The 23,147-nt window shown below is 43.7% G+C and overlaps 1 protein-coding gene across 7 annotated transcripts in view; it reads right to left on the reverse strand.

The window, feature by feature from the left end:
• The window catches only part of NHSL1 (NHS like 1), a 207,471-nt gene that overhangs the window by 22,044 nt on the left and 162,280 nt on the right, over nt 1-23,147 (reverse strand). For all 7 annotated transcript variants that reach the window (XM_068150532.1, XM_068150522.1, XM_068150512.1 and 4 more), the window contains exons 3-4: nt 16,721-16,848; nt 5,189-5,381 (exon numbers count right to left, since the gene is read on the reverse strand). In XM_068150532.1, coding sequence (XP_068006633.1) covers nt 5,189-5,381; nt 16,721-16,848 — 321 coding nt within the window. The remainder of the gene's footprint in view (nt 1-5,188; nt 5,382-16,720; nt 16,849-23,147) is intronic.

Raw genomic sequence — 23,147 nt, forward strand, 5'->3', positions numbered from 1 at the left:
CTTGTCCTACAAAGGTTTACATTGAAGGAAGATACAGCACATTGTCACAGTAAGGCCTCAGACGCAAATCCATTACACAGGACTGCAGGCTTTAAAAGGAGTTTTGACTTCCTGAGCCCAGTTCAGATCTGGTGAGAGCAGCTCTAATTCCAGAAGTGAACAGAATCCTTGCTTTGATTTGACCCTTCAGGGTTTTTTTGTGTGTGTGGTATTGTTGTTTCATTTTGAAGTAACGAGCTGCAAAAAAGCAGCAGATCTGCTCATGAAAATGAAAGATCACAAGGGTTTATGCGGGAACAGCCATCGCCATTGGCAACAGCTATTGCGTCTTTGCACAGCTCCATCATTAAATCACACAAGACGCTGCTTTTCCCTTCCAGGTTGCTCTGAACCTGTCAAGTGTGCCACCACTCTGGTGGTGATCTTTGAACACGAATACAAATAAGTACTATGGAGCATGCAGAGATCAAACCAGTCTTTTGGTCTCATAAATATTTCAGTCAGAGCCCAAGATGCTTAAAACAGACATCTTATAAAGGATTACAAAAATATACAATGGCAAGAGCCGAAAAAAATGTGTGCAGGAGCACGCTGCCAGACAAAGCCTTCTGATGACCATGTGCTGTATCATAATGGGACCCAGAAGCACCACTATCATTAAGCAGCTTTTCTTTAGGAATTCACTTCTGTTTAGAGGTTTATAATTTGGCCATTTTACTACCAGGAAGATAAAGCTTGCCCTACAGATTGTGAGCCAAGTCACTTCTCTGTTACCACTAAAAATGTAAGGACTACCCCCACATGTAACACCCTTTTTAGAAGTTAAAGCATTTTAAAGCAATAAGTGCCCTTTAGATAATCCATTTAAATGTTAAATGCAGGGAAAAAATACCCACATGTGTAGATATTTTTTGCTAGGGATGTTCTGAAAATTGATGACCAAATTATTTACCTCTAAAAAGTGATTAATGCAGAACAACTAATACGTCATAAATATCCCTGCCTGACTGCACATCAGGATGATGTGTGTCGTGCAAATGGCATAGAAAACCTCCTTACCTCTGTAACAGTTAAAGATACAGTCATATTAAAAGTACAGCACGTGGACTCATGACAATGCAAGGAAAAAAACACCAGTTTCATTCACCATTTTGTAAACATAAAGACTCTGACTCTGTTTGACTGGAGCCTTGCGCTCCCATGAACCACACTTGTGTGAAGTGGCATTCTTGCAGCTACAAAGAAGTGCCAGTCCCATCCAAATTTTGGATGAAGTGATTGAAGTCAGGGCAGATTAAGGGAGGAGGAAGCCTATGAGATTCATAAAATTTAGAGGTATGGATCCCAGTGGCTTAGTAGAAGCCCCTGCAATACTGAGACAGACTATGCACTGTCTGGGGCATTACCACTACCAGGATAGTAGAACCTTTATGGGGTCAGATTTGGTTATCCTGCCATGCAGGATAATAATTCTATCCACATCATAGCAAATTTGAAGGAGAAAAGTTTTGCTTCTCTGAATAAATCTTTCTCCATTCAAAGGCCAACAATTAGGCCTGAGACTGTGAGATGCAAGGAAATTAAAATACAGCTTTGAATGCCCTGGAACGAAACATAAGTGGTAAGTAGAGGATGCAAACAAGGAGAGAGTCTTTTACATGAAGCCTCAGACAGCACAAACAGGATGACCATGGGGAAATGTTACTGTGTCAGCTGATCCACAATAACTTCTTCCCCTGACCTACCCAAGAACTAACTCAACCAATCCATCTTTAATGACTTTTGATTGACAAAGTTTGGTTTTTTTTCCCCAAAGCCACAGTGAAAATGTGTAGAATTCCAAAGTAGCAGCTTTAATAGACTCCAACAAGCTAAATCAGAACATCTTGGTTTTTTCCCCCCTTCTTCATTGCCATCTTTTAAAAATTATTTTTAGAAAATATATATCACCTTAACATTAAATGGATTTTGCACATTTAAGAATACTTTCCTTCTGTTACAGATTTCTAACAAATCACCTAGGCATTGCTCATAGAGTTTACTCAGTTTCCTTGGATGCACTGAAAATATTTAAGTATGGTGCTTAGAGTCCCACTGAAGTCAGTCAAGTCAGACTCAAGCAAACCCTTAAATGTTTTGCAGGATCCTGCCTGGCACTGATCACCTCCACCATCACCAGCCTGCTCCCTCTGGAAAGAAAGTTAGTTCCGAAACCCCCATGAAAGCAGACACCATTATACATCTTTTAACCCCCAAGATGTGTAAATGCAAGGAGTGGCCACCGCTAGAATTTCAGCCCAGACCCTTTCCAGGCCCAGAATAAGCTCAGCTCAGGCACTCCCAAAGTCTGAAACTGCACCCATATCTGGATGCCCAGTCAGCAGCTTGTCAGCCCAGTCAGCAGCTTGTCAGCCCAATGCAATGCCCCCCTGCACCTTTAGGCTATCCAACGGATTTTTACTATGACTGCATTAGCTGCTGCACTCCATCCACCGAAAAGGCCCGAAAGCTGACCTTGCGGAGCGTTTGCTGCACAGCCACGTGAGAGGCCATTGTATCAGAATCATTACTAATGTGCTGTTGAAAATGCTGTCTATTGCCAACAGCCTCTTCAGAGGTTAACCTTTTATTTCATGCTACAAGTAGTAAAATGGGAGTTTTTGGACCTCTCTTCTGGGAGTGGGGCGGGAAGGGGGGGCGGGGAAGGCAAGTGAAGGAAAAAGCCCGATGAAAACAAACACCAGTGATGGCTTGTTCCATGGCACATTGAACAAACTGGACAGAATTCTTGGTTGGTTTTTTCCTGCCTCATGCAGTAACATAAGGAACTCCACAACATAAAATTATTCTATGTGTGGGAGAGCAGAGGAGGGGACCAGATTGTGACTTTTTACAAAGGAACAAGGATAGCAGCTTTTTCATGTATGCTGTGTGTGGCTCCTAGTCTGTTACTGTTGCTTGCCTTGTTTCACAGTAGTAATGTAATTATTCAGGGAAAGGAAACAGCAGATCACAGAGACCATCCACATGCTGCAACAGTGGTCTTCCTTTACTGCCCTCCCTTTCCATCCCCTCTGATTACCATGCTTACAAGGGAATAAATGCTCAACAGCACACTCCAAAAAGGTGAGGTGTAATACAAACACGCACTGCTTTTATCGTAAAAGTTGAGAACTGCTGCATTTGCCAAGCGCAAACCAAACAGTTCAGGGCACACAAGGTTTGCTACACCAGTCCAATTAAGCTGCTTTACGTCTCAAGACTAGTTTATCCTAACATGTTGATGTTCTCAGTGACAATGAATTAAGTCTATGAGGTTTATTTGATCTCTTTCGTCTCATTTTTCTTTCCATCTGTTTTTCTCCTCCATATATTTTCAGCGGGCAGGATCATTTAAATCAAACAGCGGATTACTCTTTCTGTAAGTATACCCTGTTCCTGCTGTCACAGTATCTAAGCCCTGCTCAAGCTTATCGATTATGTCAGATTATCCATTGTTCCCACAACTCAGCCTTCTGCACCTACATCCCCCAGATAATGCCAGCTGGCCTAGTAACATTTGAGCATTACATTTATTTTCCTTCTATTAATTTTCCAGATGTGAAGTGTTTGTAATTTTCAGTCCTCTTAATGCTGTTTATTTCAAGTATTTTCTGCTATTTAAGAAAGAATTCTTGTTGCTTTCTCAGCTCTCTGATGTTTGTCACAGAAGTACTGCTCTTACACTATTTAAATACTATTAAATAATACTGTCTAAAATTATAGTTCATAAAAAATACAGGTGAAGAAAATACTGGTAGTCATACATGGAAGAACACCACCCAGGGTACTTTCAGAACAAAACCAAATAGTGTGAGCTATTAGTTGTAAGACTGAGCATGGAGTCAGAGCATGCCATATGGCATTTGAAATAAATTGGATATTGAATATCATCCTGGTTTTGGAAGGCAAGTACTCAGTTATTTAGATTAGAGGAGAGGCTGAGAGAGCTGGGGTTGCTTAGCCTGGAGAGGAGGAGACTCAGGGGTGACCTTATTGCTCTCTACAACTACCTGAAGGGAGGTAGACGGGCGGATGTTGGTCTCTTCTCCCAGGCAACCAGCACCAGAACAAGAGGACACAGTCTCAAGCTGCACCAGGGGAGGTTTAGGCTGGATGTTAGGAAGAAGTTCTACACAGGGAGAGTGATTGCCCATTGGAATGGGCTGCCTGGGGAGGTGGTGGAGTCACCATCATTGGAGGTGTTCAGGAGGAGACTTGATAGGGTGCTTGGCTGCATGGTTTAGTTGTTTAGGTGGGTTGAATTAGTTGATAGGTTGGATGCAATGATCTTGAAGGTCTCTTCCAACCTGGTCTGGTGTATTCTATTCTACTCTATTCTATTCTATTCTATTCTACTCTATTCTATTCTATAATGGCTGGATACTGTGTAGAAAAAGAGGGACTGTTAAACTGAAGTGACAATTCAATCTTTCACACAAATTCTATTCACATGTAGCAACATATGTACTCAGCATTAGGCTTGAGCATAATTTAACTTCCACAAGGCATGAGTTCTACAACTGTAAAACCAAAGAGCACTTTCAACATGAAGAGTTAACAGACCGTTCACAGCAAGAAGATGTGGACTATGGTCCCGTGAGTGTCTTGCTGAAGACGTAGCCCCGTTAACTTCTGCTGCTCTTACCCTATTCACCCTGCTATCCTCTTGCTGATAAAAAACCCAACCCTTGAGGCAATTTTTTTTTTCTTGCCTTTTGTAATGTGCAGTATTTGGAATATAGAAAACCCCTGGTAACTTTCCTTATGTAAAATTCCTAGAAAGAAAACCCTTGAAAATCATCAGCATGGCATGAAACGTGATTTTCCATTATGTATCTTCAGAACAGTCCACAGCAAAATACTATTTATTAATCCTCTTCTAGTACTTCACGAATATCTCACGCTGTTTCAAACCCACATTGTGTAGACTGTCTTCATTAATGATAATTTTAAGGGATTTTGATGTTTCCTCATTAACTTTGGAGATAGACTATTAAACAAAACGCTGTTTTCACAGAAAGGTGCAGTAAGTAATTAAATTTCATGCATCAATCATACGAGTGTCAAAATATAATCCAACTGTGTGAATCCCTTTTTATCCCTTCCCTCCCTCAGTGTAATTTAATGACTGAAATTAAAAGCCTACCAGTCACATTAATAGGAACCAGATCTGTTTGGACTGCCTGCGCTTGTTGTCGCATTTTCTCTTCTGGTGTTGGCAGTGGAAGTGACTTAGTCCAGTTGGTTTGGGTGTCGATATCTGATAACTCATCTGAAACTGGAGTTTTAGGCCTCTTGATGCTAATAAGCTTTTCCTCTTCTGGGGAAGAGACAGGACACTACAAAGAGAAATACATGCAACAATGTAAGTTTGCTATAATAAAACCCCAACAGCAAACCACAAAGGTGGGACTATGACATTACAAAAGTACTGCTGCTGCAGCCAGCATGATCGCTCATGGAACAAAACCCTCACAACTGTCACATTTTTACCTATATGAAGAGTGGTTTCAAAGACACACCACCCACAATGAAACACCTAGACTGTATGCATCTGAGACATCTAATGAGTCTAAGGCCCATTAGATCCTTACCAATGAGAGAAAAGAGTGGTCCTGAGCACAGCAAAGCACAGTAATGTATCACCTTGCACTCTGACATCATCCCTGAAGTGATTAACCCCTCCCACTGCATTACAGTGCGCCCACCCTTCTCCTCTCTCCCCCAGTGCCCTGTCAGGAAGATGAGATTTCAGCACTGCTTTGTTCCAGGTCTACTAGGTTGTGAGGATGTGTCAGGTCTCAGCAAGAAGTGTGCTATGAAACGACAGGTTTTGGGAGAGCCAAACGAACCGGCCAAGGTACTCTACAAAATCATCAGCCACAGATCAGTGAGGTAGTAAGAAAAAACTTTATTTCACCTTGCCACACTCAAGGAGTCCAACTGTGCCCATTTTTCAGGGGTGAGGCAGCTAATATTAGTAGGCACATAATGTTCACATCAAAATTAATTCCTTGTCAAAGTGGCAGATTTTACCCCCACAATGGTGTTTCACTTCAGAAAACCATATCAACCAATAAAACAAAAGCTTTCAGCTCCAGAAAAAGAGGTTGCAACAACTTGTGCAAATCCTTCCACTAAAGTTATAAGCCAGAAAAGCCATTTGCTTTCAGGGAGCAAACCTGTCTTTATTACAACATCCTGGCTTGCATGTCAGTGACAGCAGAGAAAGCTGTAATAAAGCCTTTTACTGATAGGACAGTATTAGTCCACAGGAAAGCCCAAACACAGGCAGGTTCAGAGCACACAGAAGACACATCACTGGGGCTTCCAGCAGGTGATCACAAGCTTCAAGCAAAGCCAGGAGAAGCAGCCTTCTCTAGTCACTCCTACCAGCAAGGCACCCCAGGGAATCCCAGAAGCAGGAGTGGAAGGAAGGCCTAGAGCAAAACCAATCTGTGCTTCCCTCCTGCTCCCAGGCAAAACAAAAGAGAGAAGAAAACCACAGCAGTTCAGCAGCACTAGCAGAGATCTCTCTGCCACCTCCCAGCTCCTCTGCTTCAGAGTTGTTTCATTTGGAACCTCCCTCTTCACCACCAGACCAGAGTTAGTCCCAAACTCTTTCTTTCTTTTTTATTTTTTCCACCCCTCTCTCCATTTGGATGGCAGAATGCTACCCAAAATAAGGTTATCTGTAGTGGATCACTGTCTCTCCTGGTCATTACTCCCTCACTGCTGTACACAGCATGGGAAGAAGCATCACAGCTACTTATAACAGATGGACTTGTTAAATTATTCTGGGTTTTCAGAGTAAGTGATCTGCTCTGAGTGCTATACAAAAGGCATGCCCAGACAACACTCTGCCACAACCACTGTTCATAATTTCTGAGTTTAATTTTCCTCCTGTTACCATGAGGCAGTCCCATTGTTTATAAATAAATAACCATTCATTTATTCTGTTATGCTTCAACTGTACATCCTTACAAGACAGGGCTCAACATCATAATACAGAAAAAATAAGTAGGGGGAGAGGGAAAGGGGGAGGGGGAGAGGGGGAGAGGGGGAGAGGGGGAGAGGGGGAGAGGGGGAGAGGGGGAGAGGGGGAGAGGGGGAGAGGGGGAGAGGGGGAGAGGGGGAGAGGGGGAGAGGGGGAGAGGGGGAGAGGGGGAGAGGGGGAGAGGGGGAGAGGGGGAGAGGGGGAGAGGGGGAGAGGGGGAAAGGGGGAAAGGGGGAGGGGGGAAAGGGGGAGGGGGGAAAGGGAAAGGGGGAAAGGGGGAAAGGGAAAGGGGGGAAGGGAAAGGGGGGAAGGGAAAGGGGGGAAGGGAAAGGGGGGAAGGGAAAGGGGGGAAGGGAAAGGGGGGAAGGGAAAGGGGGGAAGGGAAAGGGGGGAAGGGAAAGGGGGGAAGGGAAAGGGGGGAAGGGAAAGGGGGGAAGGGAAAGGGGGGAAGGGAAAGGGGGGAAGGGAAAGGGGGGAAGGGAAAGGGGGAAAGGGAAAGGGGGAAAGGGAAAGGGGGAAGGGGAAAGGGGGAAGGGGAAAGGGGGAAGGGGAAAGGGGGAAGGGGAAAGGGGGAAGGGGAAAGGGGGAAGGGGAAAGGGGGAAGGGGAAAGGGGGAAGGGGAAAGGGGGAAGGGGAAAGGGGGAAGGGGAAAGGGGGAAGGGGAAAGGGGGAAGGGGAAAGGGGGAAGGGGAAAGGGGGAAGGGGAAAGGGGGAAGGGGAAAGGGGGAAGGGGAAAGGGGAAAGGGGGAAGGGGAAAGGGGGAAGGGGAAAGGGGGAAGGGGAAAGGGGGAAGGGGAAAGGGGGAAGGGGAAAGGGGGAAGGGGAAAGGGGGAAGGGGAAAGGGGGAAGGGGAAAGGGGGAAGGGGGAAGGGGAAAGGGGGAAGGGGGAAGGGGGAAGGGGGAAGGGGAAAGGGGGAAGGGGGAAGGGGAAAGGGGGAAGGGGAAAGGGGGAAAGGGAAAGGGGGAAAGGGAAAGGGGGAAAGGGAAAGGGGGAAAGGGAAAGGGGGAAAGGGAAAGGGGGAAAGGGAAAGGGGGAAAGGGAAAGGGGGAAAGGGAAAGGGGGAAAGGGAAAGGGGGAAAGGGAAAGGGGGAAAGGGAAAGGGGGAAAGGGAAAGGGGGAAAGGGAAAGGGGGAAAGGGAAAATAATGAAGAAAAAAAGAAAATAAAAATTAAAGAAAAAAAAAGTAACTTCCAAGTGAAAGGTAAAAGAAGAAAGAAGTAAAATCTCTTCAAGTAATAATGAAAAGATGTTTCAGGCAATGAAGCTATTAGTAATGTCATCCTGACATTTGGAACCACGCTTTGTAATGTGAGAGCTTTTCTTTCTGCAATTCTTTATAAGAGAGGCTGCAGATGAGATGGATGCTGCTCTGGAGGGAAGGCCCAGCCCTGTGAAAGGCTCAGCAATCATTTCAACACAAGCTTCTTGGAGGACATTCATATTTTTTCAGGCATGCATTATTTTTAACAGGCTTTAAAACCATTTCTATAAAAGCATAATGTGGATGCTTATCTTTTTACAAGTGTGTGCACATACACTGTTCATACACAGATACAGTGTGGGCACAGATATCTGTACATATTTACACACACACACAAGGATTTCCCCACCTCAATCACTCAAATTCAAAACCTTTCACTAACTTAAGCAATTTGGGAGAGAAAAATCATTGCAGAATGGAAAGCTGCCTCTGAGCCATACTTCCTCCGAATTAGGTTTAAAATCAACTGTGAGAGATAAAGGGTTTGTATGGAATGTAGCACTGGGGGTGCTAGCCCAGTGTCACAGTGGGCACGTGTGCATGCACTTAAAGGAGCCATTGGGGTTGAGGCAAAGAGATTCTGTTTTCCCTGTTCTACAAAGAGCTTTTCTCTGCCTGAATCAGGGAATCAAGGGAGACACCTCAGGCCTGGTTTTGCAGTTTGTGTGGGGTGGGGACGAGCTCCAGTGACCTTCAGACACTCTGCTTGGTTGACATTGTCAGCATTAATATCTGTCACATTCAGACTGTACAGCAGTGCCAGGTCTCAGCTGTCACACAGTAGTCACCAGGGGCTCCTCCAATATGCCAAGTGGCAGAGATATTGATACAAAGCCACCTTTCATTTACAAGGCAACTACCCAAACCAAGTAGAACACTTCTTCTGTTACAGGACATAGAATAACTAAGGAACTGAATCACCTACTACAAGGGAATCCAAATTATGGAAAACAAACAAAAAAAAAAGTGGACCAACAATGACAAATTCTGCAGAATTAAAAGCTGAGGAAATCTGGGACAGATGGAGGAAGATGGACAGAAATGAAACAACCCAGTAAGTGTGTAACAAATGCAAAGTAATTGAAAATCCAACTGTGCAATTGAGAGTTCAAAGCACTGTATCAGGAAGAATTTCTTCTGCCACAGAACGGTGACGTGTACTTCTATAAAATAATTCAGTATGAGCTGTGGGTGGGTTTGGGTGTAGGAATAAATGTTCTCTTTTCATCTGTAGGTACACTTCCCATGATTCCTGAAGAAGCATAATTATCTTTAATATAGAACCACTGATGGTGGAAGAGATCTTTGAGATCATGATCTTTGTGAGGGTAGGGAGGCTCTACAGAGGGACTTGGATAGATTGGATCGATGGGCCAATGTTAATGGGATGAGCTTCAACAGGCCAGATGCCAGGTCCTGCATTTGGGTCACAAAATCCCCATGCAATGTTACAGGCTTGGGAAGTGTGGCTGGAAAGCTGTCTGGAAGAAAGTGACCTGGGGGTTCTAATCAACAGGGAAATGAATATGAGCAAGCAGTGTACCCAGGTGGCCAAGAAAGCTAATGGCATCCTGGCTTGTATCAGAAATGCTGTGTCCAGCAGGAGTTGGGAGGTGAATGTCCTCTTGTACTCAGCTCTGGTGAGGGTACACCTTGAGTATTGTGTTCAGTTTTGGGCAGCTCGATAAAGGAGAGATGTGGAGGTGGTGGAGTGAGTGCAGAGGAGGGCAACAAAGCTGGGGAAGGGCCCGAATAATATATCTTATGAGGAATGACTGAGGGAGCTGGGGCTCTTTAGTTTGGAGAAGAGGAGGTTGAGGGGAGACATCACTGCTCTCATCCTTAAAGGATGTTGTGGAGAGGCTAGAGCTGGTCTCTCACAGGTAATTCATGATAGAACAAAAGGGAAGGGCCTCAAGCTATGACTGGGCAGGTTTAGACTGAATATTAAGAAGAATTTCTTCACAGAAAGAGTGGTCAGGCATTGGAATGTGCTGCCCAGGGAGGTGGTTGAGTCACCAACCCTGGATGTGTTTAAAGATCTTTCAGATGTGGTGTTTGGGATATGGCTTAGGGGTGAACCTTGCAGAGTAGGGTTATTGGTTGGACTTGGTGATCCTGAGGGTCTTTTCCAACCTGAATGTTTCTGTGATCATCAAATCTAATCACTCACCTAGAGCTCACAATCCACCACCACTAAACCACGTGCCTAACTACCACATCCATGTGGGGTTTTTTAATACCTCCAAGGATGGTGACTCTACCACTTCCCCGGGCAGCCTGTTCCAGTGCTTGGTAAAATTTCTTCACAGAAAGAGTTATCTAGTAGCCAACCTGAACCTTCCCCGGCAGAATCTGAGGCCATTTCCTCTTGTCCTGTCACATGTTGCATTGTGAGAAAAGATTGACCCCAACCTCACTCCAATCTCTATGTTCTTCCTTCCAAGTACTCACAGCGACAGCGGCATAGGATTTTTTTGATGTGAAGCTGCTTTGAAGTCCATGACAAAGCCACACACAGCTTTCTTGCATGTGCAGGAAAAGAGCAGCTTGTATTTCAGCTTTCTTCACACATAAATGATTTTCCTCCATAACCATGATGAAAATAGGGACTCACATTTTTAGCAAACGCTCCCAGATTTACAGCACAGAAGCTTGCTCTAAGATGCAGTGAACTGCGGCTGTGTAATGTCTTCTCAAGTACTGTTTGTTACGTCAGAAATAGCAGAAACAGTATATCAGGACTAGGCTGTACTTCGAGATTATGTATCTGCTTAGCAAAGCTCATCATAAACACTATGCTCATAAAACAAAAAGCACTTGCCCCATTTTTATGGCATAACTGATTCATAATGGCTTTGTTACTAGACTTAAATGGCCACATTTCTGTGCCAACTGGATGTAAAGACCCATCTTCTTAGGCAAACTTGGTGGACTTTGTTCTTTTTAATGGATATTGGAAGAGGGAAAGGTGGGAAGTAAAACTAGCAGCCTAGGACCTTACAGTGTTTCCAGAACACACAGTTTTACAGGGGAAAAAGCACAAGCTTTTCAATGGGAGTTAAAAAGAGAATCCAGTGGGGGGAAATGTCCTACAAATACCCTGTAGACAAGCTGTATGGCTCAGAAAGCCAGAGAATCTCCAATGTTTTGCTGACATATCATCCTCCAGCCTACTCAGCTGCCAAGATACAACAAAGGAAGGATTTCACTGTCTTGTCACATTCATGTTATTTGAGTGGTCTCAGATGACAAGTGCATCTTCCAGCATGCTCTACCTAAATTCTGTTCATTCTTCTTTTTTATATTCCAGAGGCTTATACTACAGGGTTAGCTGTCCATTACTATTTGCCAGCATCTTCTTTCTTCTCCAGCCCTTTACTAGGTTTGACAGCTTCAAGTGCCCTTTCATCCAATGCAAGATGGAAAACCAAACAAACCCCCAAGAAACCCCCACCAACAAACACAAGCTCCAAACCTTTAAGTTATTCTTTCCTGGTCAATTGAGAATGTCACTCTGTGCTTGCTTCAGCCTGTGGGGTTTCACAATGTGTTATGGAATACTGCCACATCATAAATTTACAAGAATTTACAGTTAAACTAAATTAGCCATGCCTTGCTCTATTTGGTGTCCTTCCAGACCAAGGTCTCCAGTCTAATTCCCACATTTTTTGTAGAATATTCCCTTTTACTGCTTCTACCCACAGATCTTTGGTTACACCAGCCAACTTTCCTATTCTACTCAATCCTTCACTTCATAACCTTCACTGTCTCAGTAAGGAAGTGATTCCTGTTCTGCTAGCAAAAAATTCTGAGCATCAAGCAAGTTATGACCTTAACCAGCACCACAGAAACGTTCCTTTCTTCTTCCTCTGCTGCAATAGGTATAAAAATATAAGAAGAGTTATACTGCACCAGTTCAGAGCTCTTAAAAGCCTGCCTAGTATCTGTATTATGATAACACCCAATCAATAATACAGGTGAAACAAAAGCAGAAGATGCATAGAATAGGATACCTTCCCCTGAATATTTTCTCAGCACTGGATGGAGTCTCTTTCCCCAGTTTACTCAGTTGCTTTCTCTACATATGGAAACTCCCAGCACCCACAATTCCCGCAGCAGTTAGGCACTGCATGTCATACATAACAAATTATCTTCTTGTTTGTTCAAAGACTTTCTGTGCTCACTTCCTTATGCTCTTGGCAGTTTACAGTTTGAGCTGCTGGTTTGACTCCAAAAACTGAGCAGTATTAGAAAAAAAACACCACCAAAAGCCCATGAGGTGGTATACATGTGCTGCTTACTGCTCACAAGAGAACCCCCTCTTAAAACTACCTCCAGTTCTGCTAGTGTCCATGCCTCAGGACTCTCAGGCATTCCCACCTCCAAACTGGAGTGCCTACTTACTTCAACCCCTCTTAACATCAAGCAAAGTTTCGGATTAGACCTCCACAAGTTTCTCAAGCCAATACAGAAGGGCAACAAGGCTGGTGAGGGATTTGGAGCACAAGCCCTGTGAGGAGCAGCTGAGGGACCTGGGGTGGTTTAGCCTGGAGAAGAGGAGGCTCAGAGGAGACCTTATTGCTGTCTACAACTACCTGAAGGGTAGTTGTAGCCAGGTGGGGGCTTGTCTCTTCTCCCAGGCAACCTGTGACAGAATGAGAGGACACTCTCAAGCTACACCAGGGGAGGTTTAGGCTGGATATTAGGAAGAAATTCTTAATAGAAAGAGTGATTGGCCACTGGAATGGGCTGCCCAGGGAGCTGGTGGAGTCACCACTACTGAAGGTGTTTAAAAAGAGACTGGATGAGGCACTTAGTACTATGGTTTAATTGATTAGATGGTATTGGGTGATAGGTTGGACTTGATGATCTCAAAGGTCTTTTCCAACCTGGTTAATTCTGTATTCTGTAGTCAATGCATCTGTTTTAACTCTTGCACATATATTGAAGATACAACTAACAGTTTGCATGAGTATAGTAGCAAATATCTGATTCCCCCCCATGCATAAGCAAAATAACCTCAAAGTTTAAGACATTTTATCAAGTCAAAATTTGTAAGCAAAATGGCAGGACCTGAAGAAATACAGCATGAGATTTTGGCACACAGACAATTTTAGAGAAGGAATAAAGATCTGATATGCTGCATGTCTGGGAGCAAATGCTCTCTGTAGTTCACATTTCATCATTTAAGAAAAATACACTACTCCAAATTAGTAAAGGTTCTCTTTGGCTAATTAAGAGCAGATGAAGCAGCTATTTAAACCAAACACAGTGATTGTTGGTGAAGGGGTTTTAAAGAAGGTAAATATTAATAGACAAAAAGGAATGAACAAATTTCAAGTAAACAGGATATTGGACTGCAGACAAGAAGGAACAGTGAGGAACAATAAAGGAAACAAACCTGGTGCAGCATTCTTCTGCTGACTAGTTTATTTTCAAAATAGAAAACAGAAGCAGGCAACAACTGAAGGCTGAGAGCAGAGTAAGATTGCATATAGGCTAAATGCTACAAGTCACATCAAGCTGCAGATATGGCAGCTGGATGGTCCCACTTGTGGGCAAGGTACCTTGTTGTTCCAGGGAACCAAGTTACAGCAGGAGCTAATGCAAGACTGAGAGATGCAGTCTAACAGACTAGACTGTTGAGTGAGACAAAAAGAAACAAAGAGAATGAGTGATAAAAAGGGAAAGAAAAAAAGAACAAGAAACAAAAAACCCACACACACAAAAGACAAATACATTTAATATACACAATGCATGCATTCTAGAACTTATGGGAACCAGAGTTTGAAAGTGACATCCAAATTTATCTTGAACTTCAGCAATACTGAGGGACAGGAATAGCTCCCAAATTGTATCGCCGACAGTTGGTATGCACAGAATGAAAAGGACGACTCTGGTCACAATACTGAGATGTAAAATCCAGATAAACAATTTAATCTCCAACAAACTCAATTAGGATCAGTACTGCAGTAGAGCTTGGAGTGCAGTCATTAATGTAACTTGTAAGAATCAACATTAGAGTAGTACTACTACCAGTACTACTGCTTCCAAGAATTACATTTTCTACCAGCTACCAGTCAGAGGCTTCAGCTTTCTATGGTTTTTTTGCTTGTTTTTCAGCTGGGCTAACTTGAGTGCCTCTCCCTACTGGTTTTCCTTTCCAACAGCAAATGTTCTGCTTATCATAGACATTTACCAAGACTCACACAGAATCATGTGCCTTGCGGTACAAATATCACCACCCTCTGCTGACAGACACTCACCTCCACAAATTGAGGTCTTCCCTTGCATCATTTAGCCACAGTTTCATACTGTCTCCAGTGTAGACAGAGAACTGGAATATGTGGCCACATTTTTTTTTTAAGAAAAGGCAGATCAAAAAGAGTGTGGAAAGATGATCTTCATTGTGAATCTGCCATGCAGTTTTTCCACAAGTTGGCAATTACATCAATTTAGAAGCAAATTTCCAAAGAGTAAACAGCTATTCATCCATCCAACTGTCATTATTCAGTTGTTCTTGAATTTCAACTATTAGCTACTGGAGGTACAGAATTTAAATGCTGGCCTCCTTTTCTTTGAATAGACAACTACACCAAAAAGCTTTCATCTAGTAGTGAGGAGTTCACATATTCAATCATGGAATTTTGGTGACCCCAGTTCCACGCTGGTGCTGAAGAGCAATTCTGACAGCTGAAGTATGAATTGTTCAAGGCATAAGACTTATTAGAATTACTTGGCAGTTTACCAGTGGGATTATTATTCAGAGATCTGTTGTGCTAAGTGTTCATTTTAAAATAAGAGCAAAATTTTAGGCAATTACCAAAAAAGTGAATTAATCAAAAGATATTGGTCAAAGGACACCACTAAGCACTCAGTGGTACGATATGAAGGGAGACTCATGCTGCCTTTTACATGGGATTGATGCCTCTTTGAGCAGCAAATTAAGAGCTGCGGGATGAAGATTAAAGTTCTGAGATAATCAGTAACATTCAAGACTGTTAATTTGACAGCTCTCTTTCTCCACAGCTCTGGACCATCCTCTCAGCAAAAGCTATTTAAAGGAGATGATTCCAATTCAAAACGTGAGTGCTATCCTATCTGTGAAACGTAACTAGTTGCATGTTTTTTTTTCCCCCAGAATGCACAGGAATTGTTACTAACACATCATGTTAACATTCCAGAAAAACCTTAACCAAGGATGACAGACAGCTCTTAGGTCTCTGAAAGAACTCAGTCTTGCCTATGTGCTCTCATTTGAATTGTTAAAAAACCCAAAAGAGTGTATTTCTATTTTTCTGATGTTACACTTGGTTTACATGTTGCAGACATTGTGTGCAGCACAGTATTGGCTATGAGGAGTGGACAAGCTATATCCATGAACATTTATGAAGTACCTCAATAGCAACAATGTGCTAATACTAACCCCAGTGGAAGTTATAATTCCACTCATTTCAATGTTTTGGAAGTTATCATTATAATGCACTCTACAGTAAGAATGTCCTCTACATTTTCTGTTCCCTGCCAATAGATACTCCACACAGCTAAACAAGATGCTCCAACATTTGCTGCCAATACACTCATAGAATCTAATCACCACCTGGACGAGAGACTGTACATCGTCCATGACACACTTTAATATGTGATGAAAAGCTATGGAGGACAGAGCTGAAACACTGTACCTTTTAAAGAAAGAGTTCTCACTTTGTATAGAGACATTTATTTAGTCTGTACTACACAGGCTCATATGGCTTAGTAATGATTCAAAGCAATTAAACTGCATTACAATTAAGAATACCCTCCCACTCTCTGAGCAACACTAGTTCTGTAATTGAAACATATATAAATTGATGTATATAACAGTCTTCATATGTCCTTTCTCTCTCTTTCTTTGCTTGCTTAATTTCTAGATTCTAAGCTAAGCATATCAGAGCTGAGATGTGGGCATATAAACATGAAAACCATGAAGCAAACTGAAAAAAAAAACAGCTGAGAAACCCTACTTGGTGTGCAATCTTTTATTCTTCTGAATGCCTTTAAGGAAATAGTTGTGATGCAGTACGACAAATCTTTACCTAATGAAACTTCCTAACTGGTTTTATTAGTCATTCAAAGTCTGCACGGGGTGCTGTTACACTGCCAGTACACCAATGGCTGGATAACAGCTTTTCCTGGTATTTAAATGTAAAGGTCTTCCCTTCAGAACATCACCAAACCCCTTCTGGCTTTCACATCATAAGTTCCACTTGGAACTTCACCTGAGTAGAGTTAGGATTTTGGGAAGGCAAAAGCCAGATGACCTAATACCACTGTCACTGAAAGGAATACGCATGCTCATGATCATCTAGAAATTCTAACTTATTTATAAACTGCACCAGACACATACTCTTTCCAGCACTTCACCTCTCACCATTACCTTTTGTTCAATTTCTTCGTAATCATCCTGATAGCTTCCACAGGTTGCATTGGAAGATGAGGAGAAGGTGGGGCCCTGAGAGTAATACTGTGAGCTCCGGTAGCCATCCCGTCGCAGCTTGTCACACTCTGTCAACAGACAGCAAAAGAGGAGATTAATTCATCACAGGGGCCATTACTATTTACACTGGGTGTACAACAGCACTCACAAAAGTACAGAATACTCTTCTGAAGGTGTTTACCATGCGTTAGCATCATCGGTCTCAAGTGACAGAACCCAAAGCTGCATTTTTTGTGCCTGTGTTACCCCTTCCCTGACATATATTACAGACACCAGCCCACACATAGCATACATACACATGGCTTTTGTTCAACCCAGGAGATGTCAAAAGCTTTGGAAAGAAGGGGGAAATAGATTTATTTATTTGAGGCCTGGCTCAGTGTCTTGACAGATGCCAGCATCTTGCAGGATGGGAGATGGAAGCATGAGAGTAACACCAGGGGTCTCATTTGCCAGGCCGGTAGACACCCATTATGTGCCTTACACTTGAAACCATGATGCTGCTCACTACCCATGCACCATCTGCTAAATAACTTTGGCACTGACCACTTGCCTTCCTGCCTGCAGGAGAGACCATTTACTGTGATTTCAGAGAGGTATGCAAATCACAGGGACATCAAGATCTCACGTTGCTGCAGAGCACGTGTAGTTCAACAGGAAAGTTTTCAAAATTCAGGAAGAATTCAAGAGTGGACAGGCATGCACACTCAAAATGGCCAAAATCCCAGGCAGTATCTCAGCCCCCTTAGCCAAGTTTTCCACAATCATCTTCTTGCCTCCTAATTGATATTCAGTGTGATTGTGGTGAAGAGTAACAGACGCCAGAGCATAAGGAAAAATTAAATGTTCGAGATGAAGCAAACCCACCAGCCCAGTCAGACTGTTAGCTCTGCATTTCCACAGGCAGATATCTGAGACTGTTGAAAGATGAGGAAAGAAAAAAGAAAATTAAGAATTTGCTACATTTCTGTCTAAGGAACCGAAATTTCTGCACAATACACTGACGTTAGCATGACACAAGGTGCTTTTATCATCACTTGCTGGAGAAAGACTTTCCATGATTGCATCATCTGTCTCCCTATCCTGATCTTTTGACTACCCCTTAAATTGGAAAACATGCAATGTTTACATTGAGGGCAAGGGTTTTGAGAGGCTTTTGCCTGGCAAATGATTAAGAGGAGTTGCAAATTGCACATTTCATCTGTTACACTCAGATGCTTTCAAGGCTGAGGCCTGGAGGACTTCACTCTGATAAGTTAACTGACCTAGAGCAACCACAGCTCTACCAGGATTTAGTCAGTGTGGGCTCCCTTGTTATCTGCACATGCACACTGAGGAAGCAAGTCTGCAGTTTGGCAGCTACCCACTTCCAGCACCAGACATACATCCTGGCCTATCACATTTCTGTATTGGGTCAAGAAGGGCACCATGGCATGAACCTGTTCACTTCTCTCTCAACTCAGGGACAAAGTGTGGCTAAGGGGGGCTTTGAGATCCAGGTCAATTGCTACACCTCAGGAACAGAAGGTTGGTAACGCCGTTTAGCTGCTTTGCACATGTGAGTATGCTGACACTGCACGCATCTGGCAAACTGCTGCTGCAGTTCAGAAGAAGGTGAAAAATGGCTGCAGGCAACCACAGGAAAACAAATTCCTCTATTGCCCTTCCAAATATAGCACTGGATCCAGCCAGATCCAGCAAGTAACACTCACAAACGTGAGCACCCTGATGGGCTGTTTGTTGGTTTGAGGTACAAAGCAACAAGACTAAGCAGGGTGCAGGAGAACAAGACAATCCGGGGACTTGCATCAGCTTGTAGCACGGGTTAAACACACTAAGCTGTCAACTCAGACACTGCCAAGTTTCACCTTCAGATCAGTCACTAATCACCACAAAAAAGTATGAAGACAGCCTAAGGGGTACAGAAGAATGCAGTGTATTTTTTTCTTCCTGCTCTTGGGATAAGGCCCCAGGGCCCTGGCTGGCCATTTCGGTGACTATTCAACATCAGGCATCACCATGCACCCCTAGGGTGATGAGCTCTCACGATGCATGGTAGACACATACTCTGATATGAATTGCTTGACATTATTTATTCTCCTAACAAAGGAGATGAAGATGATGAATGGTGTGCTTCAGGGAGCCAGAAAACCTCCAGAGTCTTAAGCAAGCCAATGCTAAAGGTCTCAAGTCCACCACAAGTTCAGGCGGACCGAAAACAAAAACCTGACAGTTTATCAGGCCCACAACCTCCATTTGTTGACAACACAAGATCCATGTAATATCAGAAGCTAGTGCAATAACATTGCTGAAGAAGCCAAGAGAATTGCAAGACAGCTGCCAGGTGAACACAAAGGTGATTTGTCCCCCAGATCAGCTTTTCTTTTTATGTACTGTCACTCTACGTTTTGCAGTGCTGCAGGAAACACACTCTGTGAACAGTAACCAAGGCCAATTAACATCAGCAGAGTTTTTAGGCTGCTATCTTTTACTTTACATTCATTGCAACAGTCCACAAGCACACCACAAACTCAATCATTGTGTCTAATTGAATCTACTCTTGCTGCCAGACCAAGGGCAGCAGTTTCTATTTAAAACCTGCTCTAGCTGGAGGCACACACCTCTCTTCTCATCACTACTATTAAATGTGTGTATCTGGTCTTCTGTAAGCAATCAGGCTTGCACTTTTCAGAGAAACATTGAAGTTTACATAAAAATAACCTAAAAATTCTTACTCCAGGAGCGATTCCAGACATGTTTCCTTTTGCACAGAGAAGCAATACCTTGTCCTATCCCTTGCAGAGGGACCTTGACAGGCTGGACAGATGGGCAGAGTCAAATGGCATGAGATTTAATACGTCTAAGTGTCGGGTTTTACACATTGGCCACAACAACCCCATGCAGAGCTACAGGCTGGGGTCAGAGTGGCTGGAGAGTGGCCAGGCAGAGAGGGACCTGGGGGTACTGGTTGATAGTAGGCTGAACATGAGCCTGCAGTGTGCCCAAGTGGCCAAGAAGGCCAATGGCATCCTGGCCTGTATCAGGAACAGTGTGGCCAGCAGGAGCAGGGAGGTCATTCTGCCCCTGTACACTGCACTGGTTAGGCCACACCTCGAGTACTGTGTCCAGTTCTGGGCCTCTCAGTTTAGGAAAGACGTTGAGTTGCTGGAAGATGTCCAGAGAAGGGCAACAAAACTGGTGAGGGGTTTGGAGCACAAGCCCTCTGAGGAGAGGCTGAGGGAGCTGGGGTTGCTTAGCCTTGAGAAGAGAAGGCTCAGGGGAGACCTTATTGCTGTCTAGAACTACCTGAAGGGAGCTTGTAGCCAGGTGGGTATCGGTCTCTTCTCTCAGGCAACCAGCACCAGAACAAGGGGACACAGACTCAAGCTCCACCAGGGGAGGTTTAGGCTAGATGTTAGGAAGAAGTTCTTCATAGAAAGAGTGATTGGCCATTGGAATGGGCTGCCCAGGGAGGTGGTGGAGTCACCATCACTGGAGGTGACTGGATGGGGCACTTGGTGCCATGATTTAGTTGATTAGATAGTGTTGGATGATAGGTTGGACTTGATGATCTCAACGGTCTCTTCCAACCTGGTTTATTCTATTCTATTCTACAATTTCAACAGAGAGGAGGAGCACCACACACTGATAGTGAAAATGTTCTTGCAGCTTTGCAGATAATAATAATAATAATAAACCAGGTTGGAAGAGACCTTCAAGATTGTGTCCAACCTATCAACCAATCCAACCCACCTAAACAACTAAACCATGGCACCAAGCACCCCATCAAGTCTCCTCCTGAACACCTCCAATGATGGTGACTCCACCACCTCCCCAGGCAGCCCATTCCAATGGGCAATCACTCTCTCTGTGTAGAATTTCTTCCTAACATCCAGCCTAAACCTCCCCTGGCGCAGCCTGAGACTGTGTTCTCTTGTTCTTATTTCAGGACTGAAAGCTGACTGGGGAATAAAAGCATACAGCCAGTTGCAGTTGTTAATAATTTTCAGTTTTAAGACTGTGACAACACATCAGTGCTTTTGTGAGCCAAGGCCATACACACTCTTGGACTGAGCAGCAGAGCTGCCATTACCCACATTATCCAAGACGTGAAACAGCCTTTCCATACCTCTGCCTCAGAACTGCCAAGGTATGGTAGTTTCAGGTTGTGCCTGGAAAATATTCCACAGATCCTGAACAGAAAGCAGAAGAATGTAAATGAATTACCATTGGATGTATAAAAGGAAAATAATGGTAAGTTCTAAATAATTCCACTGCACAGACGACTAACAAAGTTACAGTTCTATGATTCTATCAAAGTTGGTTTGTATAAACTAACTTTCACTCTTTTGGCTTCCTCACTCTGGCAGATATTAACTTGTGCTTCTGCTGGCTTTGCTGACCTTGAATGTGTTCTTATTGTGGTTAAGTAACTAACAGCAACTCTCTGCACTTTCTCTCGTCCTGTGTACAGCAGGGTAGGGAACGGAATGGGAAAGGGGAAGCTCTTAGTAGAATAGAACAGAACAGAACAGAATAGACTAAACCAGGTTGGAAGAGACCTTCAAGATCATCACGTCCAACCTATCATCCAACACCACCTAATCAACTAACCCATGTAACCAAGCACCCTGTCAAGTCTCCTCCTGAACACCTCCAGTGACGGCGACTCCACCACCTCCCCGGGCAGCCCATTCCAATGGGCAATCACTCTCTCTGTGTAAAACTTCCTCCTGACCTCCAGCCTGAACCTCCCCTGGCACAGCCCCCTGGTTTGTACAGGGGTGTTCTTGTGTTGCTGATAAATTGTACATATATGTAAATATTGTGTATTTTGTACATATTCATTGCATTTCATATTCAGACTGTAGTTTTGCTTGTAAATACAGCTTCACTTGCTTTCTAACCGAGCTGGTCTGGCAATTTTATGTTGGGGGGAATTTTCAACCCACCACACAGGGCAAACCTCAGGAGACTGCATCAGGCAGGACAAAAATGCCTGTTCCTGAAGATGTGCCTGCCAGTTCAAATCTATAGCACACTGTGCAAACTCAAAGACACACAATCTTAGAATAGTTCCAGTTCAGAAGGACCTTAAAGATCATGTACTTCCAACCTCCTTGGCATAGACAGGGACACTTTTCACTGCATCAGTTTGCTCAAAGCCCCATAGAATCTGGCTATGAACACTTCTGGGGAGAGGGCATCCACAACTTCTCTGGGCACCCTGTTTCAATGCCTCACCACCCTGCACAGTAAGGAATTTCTTCCCTACACCTAATAAAAATGTACCCTTTTCCAGTTTGAAATGGTTAGCCCTTGTCCTATCACTGCACTCCCTGGTAAAGAGTCCTTCACCATGTTTCTGGTAGGCCCCCTTTAAGTACTGGAAGGCTATGATAAGGTTTCCCCCGAGCTTTCTCTTCTCCAAGTGGAACAATCACAATTCTCTCAGCTTGTCCTCACAGGGGAGGTGGTCCAGCCCCCTAAGCATGTTTGTGGCCCTCCCATACACCCACTTGAGCAGGTCCATTTCTTACACTAGGCACCCCAGAGCTGAGCACAATACTCAAGGCAGGGTCTCTGGCAAGTATCTGATATGAAATATGCAACAATATTATTGCATCCCTGATGAATCAGTTTTGTTTGCACAAACATTGACCATTCAGCCAGGAAAGAGCCACTGCCTTGGTAACTGCAATCAGTGGCTGAACTGGGCAGTGTTACAGCACTACCCCCCTCCACCTCCCAGCTGCTTCCACGGATGAGTGTGCAGGGGTGCTGCCTGTCATCTGCTGCCCTGCAAGTGCTTTTCTGGCCAGATAAAATCACAGATTGTCCTTCTCCTCCTACACTGATGATACATTAAATTTTAAAACATCTTCTGTATCATAACATTGTTAAAAATGACCATAGTCAGACTGCATTACAGTATCTTTTAACCCCACTTATAAACATGCAAGTTAAAAATCTTCCAAGAGAAGGTAGTTTTGCCTGAAGTTGAGTTTAACTATTCACAGGGTGGTTTTAGTTAAGCATGAAGAAAGTGCATGGGAAATGGGGTCAAAAATCTTTTGAAGGTCCCCTCAGAATTTCTACAGTTATCAGAACAGGATACATCTGATATTCAGGACATGCAAGATGGAAGTCAATGTGCTAAAGATGTCATACAATACATCCAACCATCCACATGTACCCCCTTGGGACACTGCCACTGGCTTTACTAAATCCTGGCATCAGACAGGCATGCTGAGGACATGCTTCTCAATGACAACAGGCATCTGCATCACCCTTCTCTGCTTGCTTCCCTCCCTCTCAAAAAGCAGGGGAATGAGCAGGTACTGGCAGCACCCTGCTGAAAGCAAGG

This window comes from Melanerpes formicivorus, unplaced genomic scaffold (assembly GCF_026170545.1).
Source record: "Melanerpes formicivorus ecotype bairdi unplaced genomic scaffold, bMelFor1.0.p_v2 SCAF_2, whole genome shotgun sequence".
Taxonomy (NCBI): Eukaryota; Metazoa; Chordata; class Aves; order Piciformes; family Picidae; genus Melanerpes; species Melanerpes formicivorus.